This window comes from Salmo salar, chromosome 11 (genome assembly GCF_965601325.2).
Source record: "Salmo salar chromosome 11, fSalSal1, whole genome shotgun sequence".
NCBI classification, from domain to species: domain Eukaryota; kingdom Metazoa; phylum Chordata; class Actinopteri; order Salmoniformes; family Salmonidae; genus Salmo; species Salmo salar.
In genome coordinates, this window is record NC_138301.1 from 16,498,330 (window position 1) to 16,518,536 (window position 20,207).

Genomic DNA, 20,207 nt, shown 5'->3' on the forward strand with positions numbered 1-20,207 from the left:
CCCTACATCACACAAGCACACCATTCCCTACATCACACAAGCACACCAATCCCTGCATCACACTAGCACACCAGTCCCTACTAGCACACCACTCCCTACATCACACAAGCACACCATTCCCTACATCACACAAGCACACCACTCCCTACTAGCACACCAATCCCGACATCACACAAGCACACCATTCCCTACATCACACAAGCACACCACTCCCTGCTAGCACACTAGCACACCACTCCCTGCTAGCACACCACTCCCTGCTAGCACACCACTCCCTGCTAGCACACCACTCCCTGTTAGCACACCATTCCCCGCTAGCACACCATTCCCCGCTAGCACACCATTCCCCGCTAGCTCACCATTCCCCGCTAGCTCACCACTCCCTGCTAGCACACCACTCCCTGCTAGCACACCACTCCCTGCTAGCACACCACTCCCTGCTAGCACACCATTCCCTGCATTACACTAGCACACCACTCCCTGCTAGCACACCACTCCCTGCTAGCACACCACTCCCTGCTAGCACACCATTCCCTGCTAGCACACCATTCCCTGCTAGCACACCATTCCCTGCTAGCACACCATTCCCTGCTAGCACACCACTCCCTGCTAGCACACTAGCACACCATTCCCTACATCACACAAGCACACCATTCCCTACATCACACAAGCACACCACTTCCTGCTAGCACACTAGCACACCACTCCCTGCTAGCACACCATTCCCTGTTATCACACCACTCCCTGCTATCACACCATTCCCTGCATTACACTAGCACACCACTCCCTGCTAGCACACCATTCCCTGCTAGCACACCATTCCCTGTTATCACACCACTCCCTGCTAGCACACCATTCCCTGCTAGCACACCATTCCCTGCATCACACAAGCACACCACTCCCTGCTAGCACACCACGCCCTGCATCACACTAGCACACCACTCCCTGCATCACACTAGCACACCACTCCCTGCATCACACTAGCACACCACTCCCTGCAGCACACCACTCCCTGCAGCACACCACTCCCTGCAGCACACTAGCACACCACTCCCTGCAGCACACCATTCCCTGCATCACACTAGCACACCACTCCCTGCTAGCACACCACGCCCTGCTAGCACACCACTCCCTGCATCACACTAGCACACCACTCCCTGCTAGCACACCACTCCCTGCAGCACACCACTCCCTGCATCACACTAGCACACCACTCCCTGCTAGCACACCACTCCCTGCTAGCACACCACTCCCTGCAGCACACCACTCCCTGCATCACACTAGCACACCACTCCCTGCTAGCACACCACTCCCTGCAGCACACCACTCCCTGCATCACACTAGCACATCACTCCCTGCTAGCACACCACTCCCTGCTAGCACACCACTCCCTGCATCACACTAGCACACCACTCCCTGCAACACACCACTCCCTGCATCACACTAGCACACCACTCCCTGCATCACACTAGCACACCACTCCCTGCAGCACACCATTCCCTGCATGACACCAACACTGTGTAGTATGTATGTTGGGTAGGGTAGGGCAGCAGGGCTGTTGTCCAGACGTGCCATATACCTGAAGACATTCCTCAGCTGTTACCGAGAGTCATGAAGCAGAGATGTTTGTCTCCTGTCCCACAGTAAACACTGTTTCACTGGCATTGCACAATATAGCAAAACCTGTAATTCTCTCCATGTTTATTGTACTCGAGATGGATTAATGTTATTGACATCAAGACATTGGTTTCAATTAGGAATGTATTGTGTGTGAATAAGGGATTAGCTACTTTACAGGATGGTAGTAAAAACTTGCTTAGACTCGGTTCTGTAGGCCTGTCTTTCACCCACATTGACCACTATCTCTCTCACCTTATGGATATGGCAATGAAACACCCTACACTTACTGTGCAGAGAGTGGGTCTGGAGCAGGGGCATTATTATGCACACTTCCTCACCTTTGAAACCAGAATGCAGGTGTAATTGTTGAAAATGGGGAGCCTGATGTACTGCTAATGGGAGCATTGTGTGGCAGGGGGGAAATGTGTTTTCTGTGGAGGCGAGTGACCAGGTGCTAACATGTCTCTTTCTATCTCTCTCGCTCTCTCCTTTGGCAGACGGTCGATGACGATGCGATGGAAGCGTGAATGAGGTTTGGCGTGGCGATAGCTGAACGATGCCCAAGGGTGGGGGTTCAAAAACCCCCCAGCTGGAAGACTTCCCACTCAACACTGACATGGTGGAGAAGCAGAGTGGGAAGAAGGTAAGAAACACACACATACTAACACACCACAAATCTACACACACACACACACACACACACACACACACACACACTAGCCCCTTACCGCTCCCGCTGCTGAGTCCTGCATCTAGGGGTCATGTCCTCATTACACAGTAAAAATCATTATGGACTTAATAAACAGCTCCATGGGAGTTGCCATTCAACTGGTTAAGAGCCCATTGTCGCTTTTTTTAGGATTATTTCTTATGACTGAGGTCCCATGTTGGGCGTGGGCTATGGTAACATTTCTACAGTGAAAGAAAATGCTTGTTGAGAACACTTAAAATTCGTGACGTATGACATTTTTGGCCCATATCCAATATTTTCCTCGCCAACAAAAAAAACGATACTGATATTTACAGTTTTAGCGGCCTTTTAAGCATTCTAGTACAGTTAAATAGTTAAAACAGACCGCTGCGTCCATGTGTGTAAGGCACTGCATCTCAGTGCATGAGGCGTCACTACAGTCCCTGGTTCAAATCCAGGCTGTATCACATCCGGCCGTGATTGGGAGTCCTATAGGGAGGCGCACAATTTGCCCAGCATCGTCCGGGTTTGGCCGTCATTGTAAATAAGAATTTGTTCTTAACCGACTTGCCTAGTTAAATAAACGTTACACATATACACACTGACCAATGTTGGCATTTACGTTTGTCCCCATTACCAGTAAAACATGATTAAAACCTATTTCTTTCACTTAGTTGCTGTGCTGTTTGGTTGTTCATTCGTTTCATTCTCAACCAGGATGTCTCATACTGTGGAACGCCGTTTGGGTCTTGGCGTGTCAAAATACACTACTTGACATGTCAAATAAGCTTGTTGACCAATCAGGACCTGAATATACATTTTTCACGTAGTTATTGCACATTGATTACATTATCACTCGTATTTCATATGTCACAACGATTAATCAATATGTATGTTATGATGCTGGTAAAGTTGTCTCACACACCTACAGTGCTGGTCATAAAAAGAAAAGCTCGCTAGCTCATGGATACAAACAATGTTCTTCCCCAAAAACAGCAAAACGACAATCTGTTTCAGTAGCTATAATTTGCTTGCTAACTGTATATAAGACATTTCTTATTTGATTAATGGTGGTCGGACCCATCTATGTGAAGCTAGCCACAATAAGGATTAGCCACAATAGTGGACTTTGCGGTTAGCCTTCAAAATAAAAGTATGACATTGACAGTGATGCAAATCAATACAAATAGTAGAATTATGCCATAATTGAATAGATCATGCTAAACGAGGTTGGAATGTTATATAAAATCAACAAAAGACAATTTGTTAATTTGACAAAAATCTGTTGAAATCACACTGGATGTATTAGACTTTAGAATTGCATTGGGAGCATACTTATTTCACTGTACAGCCTTAGCTATGGATTGTGGATCAATGACATTGGGTATCAGTCTACTCAGTGACACCCAGAGAACATTATCGTCGTAGCTCTTAATATGGGACTCTGAAACAACTGTGAATTGAGCCACGTTTATTGTCAACCTATATGTATTGAACACTATTCCCGAGGAAAAACAATACTGTGTGGATGTTTTGGAGTCTGATAACTCGGAGGACATTGGGAAAAATATCTTGGGTATTGAGTAGACCAATCCCCAATCCTTAGGTAAAGCTGTACAGTGCGGTATGAATGTCAATACACACTATAGGGGAGGTGATTTCACATAGTCACAGTCCCGTGATAAGATCTACAACACTTATATTTGCGTTTACTCTAAACAATTGTGTTCTGTGGGTGTTTCCGAGTAGACTGATACCCCATTTCATTGCTTCACATTCCAACCTTGTTTAACATTATCTAGTCTAAATATGGCATGATTCCACCAATTGTAACCTTCTGCATCACTTTCAAAGAGTTACTTTTATTTTGAAGACAAACCGCAAATTCCACTATTGTGCCTAATCCTTATTGTGGCTAGCTTCACAACACGTAACCCGGTCCGGTCAAACCTCACTAGCAAGAAGAACTAGCAGGCTGCTTCTAACGTTAGCTTTGGGCCACAAGGCTAAGTAGCTGGCTAGCTATTTATTTTCATGAACTGAAGTTCAATTTCAATAGGTTAACAACAAGTGGCTACCTAGCTAATACTTACTCACAAGGATTCCTAAATCATTGCTAAGAATAATTAAAATGATTGCAGTTTCTACTGGTCATTGTTTTCAGGCTGGTTGTATTGGTGCTAGCTAGGTGCCAGGCTGAAGCTAGCTACCCCAGAAGTTGCGGTCGAACAAAAAAATGCTTTATTACCAATGTGGTATTGTAAACACATCATTCGTGGCCAGTGTTTGCTTGTTTGCAGACTTTTTTTGTACAGCTTTGACAGTGCTACTGATAGTAGTGGTGGCGCTTGGCTTGCACGTGCAAATTCAGAACACACAATATTCTATAATAGAACTGTGTTATTTGACATTTTATATTTTTTGACACGCAAAGACCCAAACGGCGTTCCATAGTATGTCGTGAAGCTAATAGCAGCGACACTATTACTGTGGTACTCCGGTAGGGCAACGTGACCAGTCGGCGAAAGCCAACATCACCCACGACAGAGAACGGTTGATTGTCAAGGGCAATGAATTCCATTATCTTGGCGTTAATTGATTTCGCCTTTGCGTTGTCTTGCTGAAATGTTCTTATTCTTTCAAATGACTGCTCGATCCACACAGCAGACATTGTGGGCTAGGTTAGGAATACTGTGTTGCACGTGTAGCGATACATTTTACGTGGCGTCATTACGTCATGTACCTACGTTGTGTAGGTATGAACGGTAGCTTTGACATTTTTTAAAATCGTCGTTAAACTAGACCGATACCAACGTTGGCGTTTTTAGCTAATATCGGCCGACTCAAATAAAATGTAATTGGTCACATACACGTGGTTAGCAGATGTTAATGCGAGTGTAGCGAAATGCTTGTGCTTCTAGTTCCGACAGTGCAGTAATATCTAACAAGTAATCTAACAATTCCCCAACAACTACCTAATACACTCAAATCTAAAGGGGTGAATGAGAATATGTACATATAATTATATGGATGAGCGATGGCCAAGCGGCATAGGCAAGGTGCAGTAGATGGTATAAAATACAGTATATACATGTAATGTAAGATATGTAAACATTTATTAAAGTGGCATTATTTAAAGTGGCACTGTTTAAAGTGACTAGTGATCCATTTATTAAAGTGTCCAATGACTGAGTCTCAGTATAGACAGCAGCCTCACTGAGTTAGTGATGGCTATTTAACAGTCTGATGGCCTTGAGATAGAAGCTGTTTTTCAGTCTCTCTGACCAACTTTGATACACCTGTACTGACCTCGCCATCTGGATGGTAGCGGGGTGAACAGGCAGTGGCTCGGGTGGTTGTTGTCCTTGATGATCTCTTTGGCCTTCCTGTGACATCGGGTGCTGTAGGTGTCATGGAGGGCAGGTAGTTTTCCCCCGGTGATGCGTTGTGCAGACCACACCACCCTCTGGAGAGCCTTGCGGTTGAGGGCGGTGCAGTTGCTGTACCAGGCTGTGATACAGCCCGACAGGATGCTCTCGATTGTGCATCTGTAAAAGTTTGTGGGATTTAGGTGACAAGCCATATTTCTTCAGCCTCCTGAGTTTCTTCACCACACTGTCTGTGAGGGTGGACCATTTCAGTTTGTTTGTGATGTGTACGCCGAGGAACTTAAAACTTTCCACTTCCTCCACTGCTGTCCCTTCGATGTGGATAGGGGGGTACTCCCTCTGCTGTTTCCTGAAGTCCACGATCATCTCCTTTGTTTTGTTGACGTTGAGAGGTTGTTTTCCTGACACCACACTCCGAGTGCCCTCACCTCCTCCCTATAGGCTGTCTCGTCGTTGTTTGTGATCAAGCCCACTACTGTTGTGTCGTCTGCAAACTTGATGATTCCGATATGTTCACCGATATATCGTGCATCCCTACTTAAAATCGTGCATTTTGCAAACTTGTATGTCAAACTTGTTATTTAGTTTTTTTACCGACGTGAATTATTGCAACACTTGCAACTTATACACATGTCCCGCTCTCTGAAACGTTCCTTGCTACTGTATTGAATGCACTACGAATACCATCACACAACCCTCCCCTTTAAATACACACATGCTTTCTGTGTTTCTAGATGTAGCCTAGAGCCAGGGAAATGGCTGTATGTAGTGTTGCATCAGCTTAATAACTCATGATATAGCATAGGTTATGTGCTTTAGCCAGCCAGCTATATATGGCTCATCTGAGTAGGTAGTCCAGGTTTTATCTATGAACTAATCTTCTTTATTTTTGACCAATGAAGTGGAGGCTGCGGGCACTGTGTAGCAAATGTAGATCCTCATGCATCAAACGCAGCATTACGTTGCTGGGCAGGCAGGCCAGGGCATTCTGCTGCAGTCAGCCTGACACTGAGACACTCAGACAAAACATGAGATAAGTTCCTAGAGATTTTCTCTCCAGGTTCTAGGTTAGACCACTGAATATAATTTCCCAGAAGTGGATTCTAATGAATGGCGCTGTTAATTAGATGTGAGCAGAGTTGTAATGGTAACGTAATAACAGGTGTCATTTCCTGTGTTATTGTTTCTCAACATGGTTGTGATACTAGGGATTAGGGAGACATTTCAGTGGGGTTTTCCCCTAGGTAGTGGGGAGAGCTGTCCCTTTAAATGGCAGCTAAAGCCAGCTTGTGTTTTTGTGGACGTGTTGCCAGCATGGACAGCCACAGTGGGCTTAGACGCAGAATGATGATGTCATGGTAATCACTGGGTCAGCAGCAGCAACCCAGAGGAGCAGCTTTACGCGAGTCTGCTATGTACAGCCTTCCGCACAGAATTGCATCAGACTCTGGGAGGGAGAGGAGGAGCGAGAGCGTTGCTAGTCGACCAGTAAACACGGTCTCTCATGAAGGCAGCCTTGAAGCAGTGGCTCACAGCTGTCTTTTAATTCAGCTCTCTTTTTTCCGCGTGTTGCAGCAAGACTAGCTCTGCCTAGCGCTAACGCCTCTGTCTGTCTTGACATGTTGTTTTGTGTATGTGTGTGCCTGTGTCAGCTGTCTGTATACTGTGTACTGTCTTTCTGTTGGGAAGTTCCTCCTACATGTAGAGCTATGTATATTGTCTCTCGTTCCCTCTCTCTCGCTGGTGTACAGAGTTACTGCTAAGCCCAGCTCTAAGCAGGATGAGCTTGCTGTGTGTCTACACTGTACTGTGAGGGTGACATCATAGTCTCATGACTGTAGGAGGGCTGGGTCTTGCCAGGGCGGGCTGCAGAGTGAGCCACTGTACAGCAGTGGGAACTAGCCTGAGAAAGAGAGAGCTTTCTGCTGCTACATTCCACCTCTTATCTGACCTGATCGGATCCTGCGTCTCCGCTCTGTGGTAAACAGCCACCTACACAGAGCTCTTTAATTAGCCCTCCTTACCACAGACAGCACCCGGCCGACAACCCAGCTGCTCTGGCCCTGTAAATCTAGTGTTTAGAAAAAGAGGCATTACATAAGGTTTTATAATGGTTTGCGATGTTTTTAATTATAGCAATCATTCAAATCTGGGTTCACAGAGTTCTGTTAACTTTGACTACAAACTAAAACCATCAGGTTGCAGTTAATAGCCTGATATTTGAATATATAAGCAGTATATTGCATAGAGGAGAGAGATATTTTCCTGTTTTTGGAACACTACACTAAAATCCTTGTGCCCTTTTCTTATGAAGTGTTAGCCAGATCTCCCTGCTCCTTAGAGCTAAATGTGAGGGTGTTTCGTGTGAGAGCCGAGCAGACAGGCCCCGATCAGAGCTGCTGCATGGCCCTTTAACAGCAGTCTTTTGGGCCAGGCAGGCCGAGGGAGAGGCAGCACTGTGCTGTATAGACAGAACGTCAGCCATAGGGAGCCGTTGGTGCCGGAGCAGGCCGCTTGCAGACGGGGGGACGGGAGCTTCTGATGGGTTCCAGTTGCCGTGGACCACAGACCCCGGCAGTGTTACCGCTCCTTCCATCTCTCTCTTTCCATTTGGGACTGTCTGCCTCTGCTCCTCTGCTGCCGGAACGCCGAGAGGAAATTCCATGGAAAAGTCACGCTCTGCAAATCCCCTAATCGCTGGAAGTCTCTCGGCAGACAGAAGCACGTTGCAGTGTAAATCTTTGGGAAACACAGCTGCCGCCTGCCTGTCTCTTTGTGTGCCTCTGTCAATGTGTGCTGGCCTGGATGGCCTGTGTCCCTCTGTCTGTTCAGGCTCTGTCTTCTCCCAGTGCTAAGGGAAGTCTCAAACATTAGGCTGAAGCTTGGCACTCGTCTAGAGGAAGTTCTATAAATATCCTTCCACATCGGCCCTTTCATTTTAAACTACAGTTTTAGTAGCTAGTAGTGTACCTCATAAATGATCATCTGTGTGTCTTTACTGTTATAGCTGTGCAATATGGTGTTCATGTTTTCTTTTTTTATTTGCCAGGATAAAGTATTGTCAAACAAGACTCCTAAATTGGACCGCAGCGATGGCGTCAAAGAGATGAAAGAGAAGGCATCCAAGAGGAAGCTTCCCTTCACTGTTGGAGCCAATGGAGACCAGAAAGATTCTGACTCAGGTAAGACTGGAGGGGGAGGGGATGTTACATCACTTCCTGTGCATGCTGGGAAAATGAAATGAAATTACATTTTTTTAAAGATTTTTTAAACCTTCATTTAACTAGGCAAGCCAGTTAAGAACAAATTGTTATTTACAATGACGGCCTAGGAACAGTGGGTTAACTGCCTTGTTCAGGGGCAGAACGACATATTTTTACCTTGTCAGCTCAGGGATTCGACAGTGGCCCAACTGGCCCAACGCTCTAACCACTAGGCTACCTGCCGCCCCTATATGTGCATACACATATTTAGCAGATGTTACTGCGTGTGTAGCGTAATGCTTGTGTTCCCTAGCGCCAAAAGTTAGGTAATATCTAACAATACACAGAAATCTAAAAAGTTAAAGAATGAAATTAAGAAATATAGAAATATTAGGAGGAGCGATGTCGGAGTCCGGAGTATAAATATGTGTGTGTGTGTGGGTGGATGGGATGGAATGTATAGATCATATAGACAGTATATGGATAGAATATGTAGTATATCTGAAGAATAGTATATGTACAGCAGTAGTTAAATAGGATAGGCCTTGACTAGAATACAGTATATACATATGAAGTGGATTAAACAGTATGTAATCATTATTAAAGTGACCCGTATTCCAAGACTTCAGTATGTACATAGGGCAGCAGCCTCTAAGGTGCATGGCAGAGTAACCGGGTGGTAGCCAGCTAGTGACAGTAGCCCAGGTGGCTGAGGTTCTTGATGATCTCTTTGGCCTTCCTGTGACACCGGGTGCTGTAGATGTCCTGGAGGGCAGGCAGTTTGCCCCAGGTGATGCGTTGGGCTGACCACACCACCCTCTGGAGAGCCCTGCGGTTGAGGGCGGTGCAGTTGCAGTGCCAGGCGGTGATACAGCCCGACAGGATGCTCTCAATGGTGCATTTGTTAAAGTTTGAGGGTCTTATGAGCCAAGCTAAATTTCTTCAGCCTCCTGAGGTTGAAGAGGCGCTGGGCTGTGAGGTGTGATGGTTAAGCTCCTGCAGGCTGTTTTTTTTCTAACCTCAAAGAAGAAAACCTCAAAGAGGGCTGTGTGTTTTGTTTAGCCTTGGTTTAACTTGGTTCAACTGTCCATCATTGGGAAAAAGAGAAAAAGGCCACACGGAACATGGGCCAATTAAGTGAGGATTTGTCAATCACGAGGGCCTGAAAAGGTTTGGGGTGAGACACTCACTTGTGTTATTCTTTAATAAGAGAGAAAGGGGGAACTACTGTTCCAGCTTGTTTGGCTTGAGCTTTGAGGATCTTGAAATGATTTGTTGATGATGGTCTGTAATAACATGTACGGTAATGGAACCCACATCTGTGTGCTGGGTTATTGGGTTGGTTTGATATGCTGCTGTGAACTTCAGCTGTTTCTTTGGGTAATATGGTGTCCAAACCATTGTGTACATTTCTCTTTTTGTTTCAGTGACCTTTTTGCAGGAAAAGTTAGAAAATTGTACTTCTCTATTTTTAAGATATATTGAATATAGAACCTGTGTTCTCAGTGTAGCTTTAGTGACCAAATCAGGAGCGTAGTCAATTCCCCTTGTTAGTCACTACTATAGTGGCTTGGTTGTGTGTTTGCAGGTGGTAGTGACTCTGTAACCTGGTAGCAGGCTGTTGGCAGAGAAAGGTTGCCTCCCACCTCAGTTTCTCCCCTCCCCCTGTCTAGAACAGTGCCCTGATTGTCCGTTGTCATGCTGATGTTAGGGTGGAGTCTCTGCCTCTACTACTAGGCTGGATATCTGTCAGTCTCTCACATTAACTAGACCATAATTCACTCATTGGCTTTGCCTGTAATTTATACACTTTCTGGGTGGAAATGTCTTCGTGTTCCCTGCCTGTTATCCTTCTCAGTGTCTTCTCCATTCACGTGTCTTAAACCTGGCTGCACAATGGAAACATTCATTAAATGGTTCATCCTTCATTATGTTAGTTTTGTCTCCATGTGGTGTGTTTGTGTGTGGTTTCACACACACACTCCCCCTCTTCTGTTGTCTTGGCCTTGATAGCTAGTTCCTTTCATGCTGTATTATTGTCTATACTAGAGGTCGACCGATTAATCGGCATGGCCGATTAATTAGGACTGATTTCAAGTTTTCATAACAATCGGTAATCTGCATTTTTGGACACCGATTACATTGCATTCCACGAGGAGACTGCGTGGCAGGCTGACCACCTGTTATGTGAGTGCAGCGTCAAAATGACCTTGTGGCTGCAATGAGCCAAGGTAAGTTTCTAGCGCACTAATCGGCACTAATTATCTTATAAAAAACAATCAATCTTCACATAATCACTAGTTAACTACACATGGTTGATGATATTACTAGGTTAACTAGCTTGCCCTGCATTGCATATAATCAATGCGGTGCCTGTAAATTTATCATCAAATCACAGCCTACTTCGCCAAACGGGGGATGATTTAACAAAAGCACATTCGCGAAAAAAGCACAACCGTTGCACGAATGTACCTAACCATAAACATCAATGCCTTTCTTTAAATCAATACACAGAAGTATATTTTGTTTAACCTGCATATTTAGTTAAAAGAAATTCATGTTAACAGGCAATATTAAACTAGGGAAATTGTGTCACTTCTCTTGCGTTCATTGCACGCAGAGTCAGGGTATATGCAACAGTTTGGGCCGGCTGGCTCGTTGCGAAATAATTTTCCATATTATGACATAACATTGAAGGTTGTGCAATGTAACAGCAATATTTAGACTTAGGGATGCCATCCGTTAGATAAAATACGGAACGGTTCCGTATTTCACTGAAAGAATAAACGTTTTGTTTTCGAAATGATAGTTTACGGATTTGACCATATTAATGGCCAAAGGCTCGTATTTCTCTGTCTATTATATTATAATTAAGTCTATGATTTGATATTTGATAGAGCAGTCTGACTGAGTGGTGGTAGGCAGCAGCACGCTCGTAAGCATTCATTCAAACTTTACTGTGTTTGCCAGCAGCTCTTAGCAATGCTTGATTCACAGCGCTGTTTATGACTTCAAGCCTATCAACTCCTGAGATTAGTCTGGCAATACTAAAGTGCCTATAGTCAAAGGTATAGGAAATATAAATGATATAGAGAGAGAAATAGTCGACCCGTCATAATTCCAATAAAAACTACAACCTAAAACTTCTTAACTGGGAATATTGAAGACTCATGTTAAAAGGAACCACCAGCTTTCATATCTTCTCATGTTCTGAGCAAGGAACTTAAAGGCACATATTGCACTTTTACTTTCTTCTCCAACACTTTGTTTTTGCATTATTTAAACCAAATTGAACATGTTTCATTATTTATTTGAGACTAAATAGATTTTATTTATGTATTATATTAAGTTAAAATAATTGTTCATTCAGTATTGTTGTAATTGCCATTATTACATATATAATATATATTATATAAATACATTTTTTAAAAATGGCTGATTAATCGGTATCGGCTTTTTATGGCCCTGCAATAATCGGCATCGGCGTTGAAAAATCCTAATCGGTTGACCTGTAGTCTATACCCTAAGGAATTTGTTAAGCACTTTGCAGCTGTCCCCTCCCCCTGACATTGGTGTCTTTCTAATGATCCTGTATCTCCCCTTGATATGGTGAACTCTCTTTCTTTAGCCCTTCATTGTGGGGATAGAGTCTAGACTGTGGCCCAGTAGGCCCGTGTATGGAGGGGTTGTGTGCCCCTGGCCTGCTCCCTTGTGCCTGCAGAAAAGACCAGAGGTGGTCCTGCCACCCAGGTTCTGCTAGAGGAGTCTGGTCCGGCTGTGCTGCTGCAGGCCTTATGTCTGGTGGAGATGAATGTCAAGAGACCACAGAGGGATTCTGAACCCTGGGAAAAACCGCCACAGGGATTCCAGTAGTGAACTTTGAGGAAAGTGCAGGCTGTACAGTCCTCTCCTAGTGGGCTGGGCTTCATATGACCCCCTGAAGGAGAGAGAGCTTCACATTTCTCCACCCTCATCCTGAGTGGAAAAAAACAACACAGAGAGAGCGAGTGATGAAACAGAAACCTCCTTAATGACTTCATAGCTATTTTCTCTTTCGCCCTCCTCGCTCGGTCTCTCTATCTCTTTCTCAATCTGTCTGAGGGTATGGCAGTCAGTCCAGCGTGGCTCCTCTTCTGCTCAGAAAAGGAACTACTTGTCTGTTGTTTTCACTGTGCTGCGGGGCTGCTGGGAGAATACACCCCTGTGCTTCCAGGTCCTAGTGCTAGTGTGCTGATGGAGAGTTCAGACTGAGGCTATGCTATGTACTCAGTGGTTTTGCATGGCATCCGTAACACAAATTACCATAATTGGCCTATGAGATAATGTTTTGAAGCTATAGCTTGAGGCAGCTAAACAAAAAGATGGTGTTGAATTCGTAACATATTGGCTTTTGAGAAATGTACGGTGTGACTATTTTTGATTGTATTGTTCAGCTATGAAAGATGAGCAAGTCAGACCCTTCACATCCCCTTATTATTTGGCTAGTTTTGATGGAAACCGGCAGTAGAGGGACACAGGGAACTCATCTAACGTAGACTAGGCTACATACTTCATTTGAATTGTGGAATTCATGCTGTCGGTCATTTTCTTACCAGGGATTTGCTGCATTCGGCATTTGTTGTCTTTGCTCCAAACCCACAAGATGACAGTGTTCTATGATTTTAGTTATCTAGGCCTAGTACTGCCCTGTCAGTACATAACGTGAAGTCAGTGTGTGTGGTGGAGCCTTATTTGTGTGCATAACATCCATTTGTATGGTTCTAACTGGGCACTCGATCTCTACTGGAAGTTTTCTCCCCGAGGCATCTGTTAGATGAATGATGTAGCTGATTGCAGTGATTTGCTCTCATCTTGAACACACTGTTTTGACAGTTTGCAAGGCATTCTTCTAGAGATGGTAGCTTGTGTAGCAGATCATTGTTGTACCCTGTATTGGCGTGGGGACCATCGACAGGCCTTGCAGCGGGAGTGTAGGAGTCATGGCCAGGGCTCCTCAGCGAGGAGACTGCTCTGGATAAGGCTATGAAGAGTGGGAGAAGGATCCAAGACTGTGATGAGTGCAGATCAGCTGCTGCCAGGCTAGCACACACATCATCTTCTTCACGATATGGCAGGAATACAGGATGCCTGTCTTATCAGCAGGTGCAGCAGGTGCTGCTTTCAGTAGGGACGGGGGGCTGCTGGCTTGAGGTCTTCTCCCCCGCAGCCCAAATCATCCCTGTCTGTCTGCTGCACACCACCATTATTCAGATCCCTGGAGGGAGAAATGTTTTTGTAATATTTCATCTCCCATCCTTTGGAAGATCCATGAATTATTCACTGTTACTTGACTTGATATCAGATTTGGTCTGGGTTCAGTTGTTTTGGAGCTTGACGGTCTCCACTAGGAATATTAGATAGGCTAGTAGTTGCACTCTGTCCAGGCGTTCTGAAAAGGTTCCATTGTTTCTCCAGACCGTCTTTGACCCCTTGTGTACGGTACCCTACATCAGGATGGCCCAGTGTACACTGTACATGGAGATAAGGAGGTCAAGCAGTAAGCGGCAGCTCTTTAATAGGCCAGTGTGAGAGAAAGCCCTTTGGTACTCTGCCGATCTGTCTCGCTCTCTGTCATTACCACCACTGAAGACTGTTGTTCTGCACCGACACTTTCCATCGGCTCTCGTCATCATAGCCAAGCACAAAACAAATCAGTGACACAACATCCTGTGGCCACTTCCGGTCTCTTCCGTCATTTCCTGTTTGCCGGCTGTGTCTGACTGGGCTGCTTGACAACGGAGCTCTCTCTTCTCTCCCTGTCTTCTGAGTAGGAGGGAATTACCTCTCACTATCCCACGCCATGACATTCTCCTGAAGGTAATCTTCATACATGAGCATGAACATGTCTGGCTGCTGTGTGACTAGGCGGCGGTGGTGGTGGTGGTGGTGGTGGTGTTGGCATGTGTGGTAGTAAGCGCTAGTAGTGTTCATGCTTTGTTTTCAATCTCAGTCTGAGAAGGAAGACTGAGTTGTGGTGCTAATGTGTTTACACGTTGACCATGAGATCTCAGCCTGCCTAGTCGCCTCGCTTGTGTCTTCACAGTTGATTCCCATGTTGTACGTAATATAACACAGGCCAGTCCTACATACACATTGCAGTAAAGCAAACAAAGCTCACCAGGTCTACCTCTAATAATAATAACTCTCCCACGCTGCAGGAACCCCAACTGACAGAACTGGTCTGACTATATCCGTAGCTGTCACTCAGAGAAAGACAGGATGTTAGCATGTTTGATGTCCCAAGTGGAATGAAAGAAAAACGAGCTTGTCTTTGTTGTCCTATTGAATTTGGGGACACCACAACCGGACTAGGCCTACCTGGTTCCTCTGGTTGGGCTGGTTCTGGTTTTGCCTGCCCCCACTGTGGGAAGCTGATAGTGAAGTTTCCACAATAGGCTAACACAATGGCGTCATGGGCCCATTGTAACTTGACTGTTGTCTTGCTGTGGCCCCCGCCCCTGGCCTAGGCTGGCGTTCCTGGGAACAGTGAGGTAGCTTGATCTCCCTCCAACTTTCCCATCAGATCTCTCAAGTTAAAGGAAAAGTCAAATGCCACATCATCATGATGATGCAAAACGCAAGTGATACTTTGCTTCTTGAAATTCCAATGTCTTGAGAATGTGACTGCTGACATGCAAAACATTTTGGGACTGTATCAACAGTAGACTAATGAACAAAATGTCGTTTTTGAGTTTTTTTCCTTGAAGCCGATCTTTGAATCGTTCAGTTGAAAGCAGAGAGTAACGGGCTCTTTTCCACAAGCTAAACACTTTTAAACGACTGCACACTTTTCTCTATGACTGTTCACTGTGTGTGTACATGTATGTATATGTATGTATATGTATGCATGCATGCATGCTTGTATGTGTGGGAGAGGGAGAGAGTGGGAGATTGAGGGATCAACCTAGTTGAAGTTACTTTGTATACATAGGCCTTTTGCCAATGTGTATATATAGTCTAAAATGTTTCATAACTTATTTAATTGTTTAATTAGAAGCAGCTATGGATATCTGTGGGCTTACATTGCATTTTCAGATGCCTCTGTCTTAATTCCATCCTTGTAATCCATGTGGGATGTGTGTGAGGGTTATCCTGCTGTTTTGTTGTTTTTCCTGTCTTCCCACTCTATCTCATTTACATTGAAAATGGATCACACATGTTTGCGTGCCGCTTTGCCTACTCAATGCATGTCCAAATCTGGTAGAAAAAGTCATTGTAATTAGAGGCTTGTATGTGGTTTGATAGCAGCCCTTTTCAAGTACTGAAGTGGGCTCATTACTGACTGGGGCCCACTGTAAAGGCTTGGAAAAGCAACTGTAGCGTTTTCAGTCCTCGACATCCACCGTCTGAAACATCCACTGCTGTGGTTCATGCTGTTTAAGTCTGAATAAAAGGAATGTGTCTAAATGGCAAATTCCTTTCAGAATGTGAGTGTGTATCAGGGGTGGGGGGGTACATTAGGCATAAGTATTCACAGATGTTAGTGAAAGTTCATCAGCTCTGACTATGGAAAATCTCTGGAAAGGGTTTTGTGACCGGAAGCGTGAGCTGCCATGTTTCCTACTCCTATTAATTGTGTTTGTGGCCTTGAGCGATCCACCCTGTTGAGAGCTACAGCGAGCAGGCTTGTAGATCTCCCCTTTGATTAGATGGCATGTGTTGATGTCTCCATGGACACAGTTGAAGGCCATGTCATTTGTTTTTATTGATGGCAAAACGTTTTGGAAGGATCTTGTAGCTAGCACAGTTTGTTCAAACATTGTCGGAGCATACCACCAAATCGTCCAGCAGTTGCAAATGTAGAGTGTTTATGTATTCATGTGTCTCAATAGTAAAGTAAGACTGACATTGCTGTGGAGATTTTGATAATTCCTCATGGCACTGAAAATAATTGATGGGGCGTGTCTTTGAGGAGCAGCTGCTTTTGTCCAGCAGCAAGTCGCCATTGTGATGACCTTGGCTCGGCCACGTTGAAATGAACACCGGACATTTTGTAATCACTGTCGCTCTGCCGAGTCACACCCCCTGAGAGAGCCATAACATCAGATGGGGCACCTGGGTTTTTATGCCCACCACCATCCGCTGCCTCAGAAGATGGATGCGGGCTAAACTAGACTAGAAGTTCGTAGGGGTTTTACCTGGGGGGGGGGGGGGTTCCTTAGAACGTCACCGAGGACACTTATCTGACCTGTTGCCATGGAGATGTTGAATGAGTGTTATCAATGACTTGTTGTGGTCAGAAAGGAGATCACTTCAATTTGACATGCTGAAGTAGACGCCGATATAACCTGAGCAATGTGCTATCCTGTGTTTGTATGCGTGTCTGTGCTACCCATAGGCCTCACATTGTCCGTTTCCCTCTCTCCTCGCAGAAAAGCAAGGTCCGGAACGGAAGCGCATTAAAAAGGAGCCCACCAACACCAGGAAGTCAGGCCTGCCGTTTGGGATGGGCATGCCAGGGATCCGGGCCGGGTACCCCCTCTCTGAGCGGCAGCAGGTGGCTCTTCTCATGCAGATGACGGCTGAAGAGTCAGTCAACAGTCCAGGTGCGTGTTTGTCATGGGTGCCACGTCTCTGAGGGTTCGGGGGGAGGGGGGGGGATGGGGGTGCTGTGTCCCTGGTGCTTAGCGTCCCAGCCACACTTTTGCTCCATGCTTCATTAAAGAACAGACCACACTGCTTAATTAGAATTCAATTATACAAGATAACCCTCATCAATTTCCATTACTGCAGTGAAATGGACCTCTGCTGTCTTAGTCCACTGTTCTTTTCTGGGCCTGGCTGGTTGTGGGGAGATTTTTGGGCTCTAGAAGTTGGTGTCACATTCCTGTACGGTCAATTGTTGCTGCTTTGTTTTAGGATGTAGCGTTCAACCATGAGGGAAATGAAAGTCGTTTACCCCAGGGATTGAGTCTGAGGGGACTAATAGTGCCATATCAGATCTGGGCCAAACCACAGAATATCCAGACCCAGGCTTTTTGTTCATTTCATATCTGTTATCTGTATTTAGATTAGTCGGATCTAGCATTTCCTCTTCAAGTGCTGTACTTATGTTCTGTCGTTAAAACATTGCGATTAAACGTTTAGGAAACGTAGGCTTTAGTAGGCTATTTCCTCTTATTAAGTAATAGCTCTGATCTGTGTGTTGGTAATTATGTCGTGCTTCTGATTTGGGTTATATGTTTCCTGTTAGTATTATTTGGCGGGTTGCTACTGTTAAAAACATCCGTGCCTGAGTTTTGTTCCTTAAAGACAGAACCCAGATGAAGTGAGTTTCAAATAGCATTCAGGACCACGCTCTGCAAACTCAATAATGTACACGTGGTTAAGGCTTTGGTTTAATCCACTAAATGTGATGAAATGAACTCAAGCAAGTGGGAGTCTTGGAGTTCTTCTTTTGATGTTTTGAGCAAGAGCGCCACCTACAGGCGATGGAGTTGTAACAGTTGTTTTTCAATTAAATATTCTGCACTGTTACGTAATGGTACTGTAATATGTAGCCATATGCTCATTTGGCTCATGTTTTTACTATAGAAATGAATCATGCCAATTCTATTAAAACTCTGTTTTTGTCCTGTTTTTGTAGACACAACACCAAAGCATCAGTCACAGTCAAGTCTGGGCCAGAAGGGAACGCCAAACTCTGCATCTAAAACCAAAGACAAAGTAAACAAGAGAAATGAGAGGGGCGAGACGAGGCTGCACCGGTCAGCCATCCGCGGAGAGGCACGCCGCATCAAGGAGCTCATCAGTGAGGGAGCTGACGTGAATGTAAAAGACTTTGCAGGTGAGCGTCGCTGCCACTGCAGGCTGGTGGTCATCTTACTCTCTCTGCTCCTCCTCTCTCTCTCTTTCTCTCTGCTCCTCCTTCTCTTTCTCTCTGCTCCTCCTCTCTCTGCTCCTCCTCCTCTCTCTCTCTGCTCCTCCTTCTCTTTCTCTCTGCTCCTCCTCTCTCTGCTCCTCCTCCTCTCTCTCTCTGCTCCTCCTCCTCTCTCTCCCTCTCTGCTCCTCCTCTCTCTTCCTCTCTGCTCCTTCTCTCTCTCTCTCTCTCTCTCTCTCTCTCTCTCTCTCTCTCTCTCTCTCCTCTCCTCTCCTCTCCTCTCCTCTCCTCTCCTCTCCTCTCCTCTCCTCTCCTCTCCTCTCCTCTCCTCTCCTCTTCTCTTCTCTTCTCTTCTCTTCTCTTCTCTTCTCTTCTCTTCTCTTCTCTTCTCTTCTCTTCTCTTCTCTTCTCTTCTCTTCTCTTCTCTTCTCTTCTCTTCTCTTCTCTTCTCTTCTCTTCTCTCCTCTTCTCCTCCTCCATGCTCCCAGTGGTGGTTCTAGACCATTTCAACTGGGGGGGCCAAGCTGGGGCCAGTTGTACTGTTAGAGGGGCCAGTTACATTAGACGTTATTGTTGTCATATCGTTTTCTTCACTGCATTGTAGGCAAAAGACCATGTTCTGCGTTGCCACTGTCTAATAACGGATGTAAAAAAAAGTACGATAGCAAAAATTTGTTATGTAAAAATTATTTCATACTCCACATTTAGGGGGGCCACAAGGGGGTCCAAAATTGTTGTCACAGGGGCACTGCCCCCCCCCCCCCCCCCCCCCCCGCTAGTGCATGCTCCTGCCTTTCACCTCATATCTCCATACCTCTGTATTACTTTTTATATTTATGTAAATAGTTGCCCATTTCTTTGCTTCTCTAGCAATCTAAAATGTTCAGAATTGGGTGCTATAATAATTTTGAATCCGACATTTGAGAAACATTAGAGCCGTTATTTAACTGTGTTTGGGATTCACAGGCTGGACTGCACTGCATGAAGCATGCAACCGAGGCTACTACGACGTGGCCAAGCAGCTGCTGGCAGCCGGTGCAGAGGTCAACACCAAGGGCCTGGACGATGACACCCCTCTGCATGACGCATCAAACAACGGGCACTTCAAGGTAACTTCAGCGTTACGTTTGTGATTGCTCATGGATATAGTCAATTGCCGTGTTTAGGTCTGAGACCAATGTTTATGTTTCTTTGTAGGTGGTAAAGTTGCTTTTAAGGTATGGAGGGGACCCTCGACAAAGCAACAGAAGGGGTGAAACCGCGTTGAAGGTTGCTAACTCCCCAACGATGCTCAATCTGTTGCTTGGAAAAGGCACGTATACCTCCAGTGAGGAGAGCTCGTCAGGTGTGTGGCATTTTATACCATGAGTAGCTCTGAACACCTTCACTCTGCCATTTGTTACTTGTATTTTAACTTCCTTGCTTTTCTTTTAACCACTGGGTGT

At 45.4% G+C, this 20,207-nt stretch overlaps 1 protein-coding gene across 3 annotated transcripts in view; it reads left to right on the top strand.

Moving 5' to 3' along the window:
• LOC106562161 (ankyrin repeat domain-containing protein 11) overlaps positions 1-20,207 on the top strand; it is a 152,445-nt gene that overhangs the window by 116,528 nt on the left and 15,710 nt on the right. For all 3 annotated transcript variants that reach the window (XM_014126845.3, XM_014126847.3, XM_014126846.3), the window contains 6 exons: positions 2,118-2,263; positions 8,750-8,882; positions 17,315-17,488; positions 18,529-18,729; positions 19,729-19,871; positions 19,960-20,107. In XM_014126845.3, the coding sequence (XP_013982320.2) occupies positions 2,177-2,263; positions 8,750-8,882; positions 17,315-17,488; positions 18,529-18,729; positions 19,729-19,871; positions 19,960-20,107 (886 nt within the window). In that variant the 5' untranslated portion in view covers positions 2,118-2,176. The remainder of the gene's footprint in view (positions 1-2,117; positions 2,264-8,749; positions 8,883-17,314; positions 17,489-18,528; positions 18,730-19,728; positions 19,872-19,959; positions 20,108-20,207) is intronic.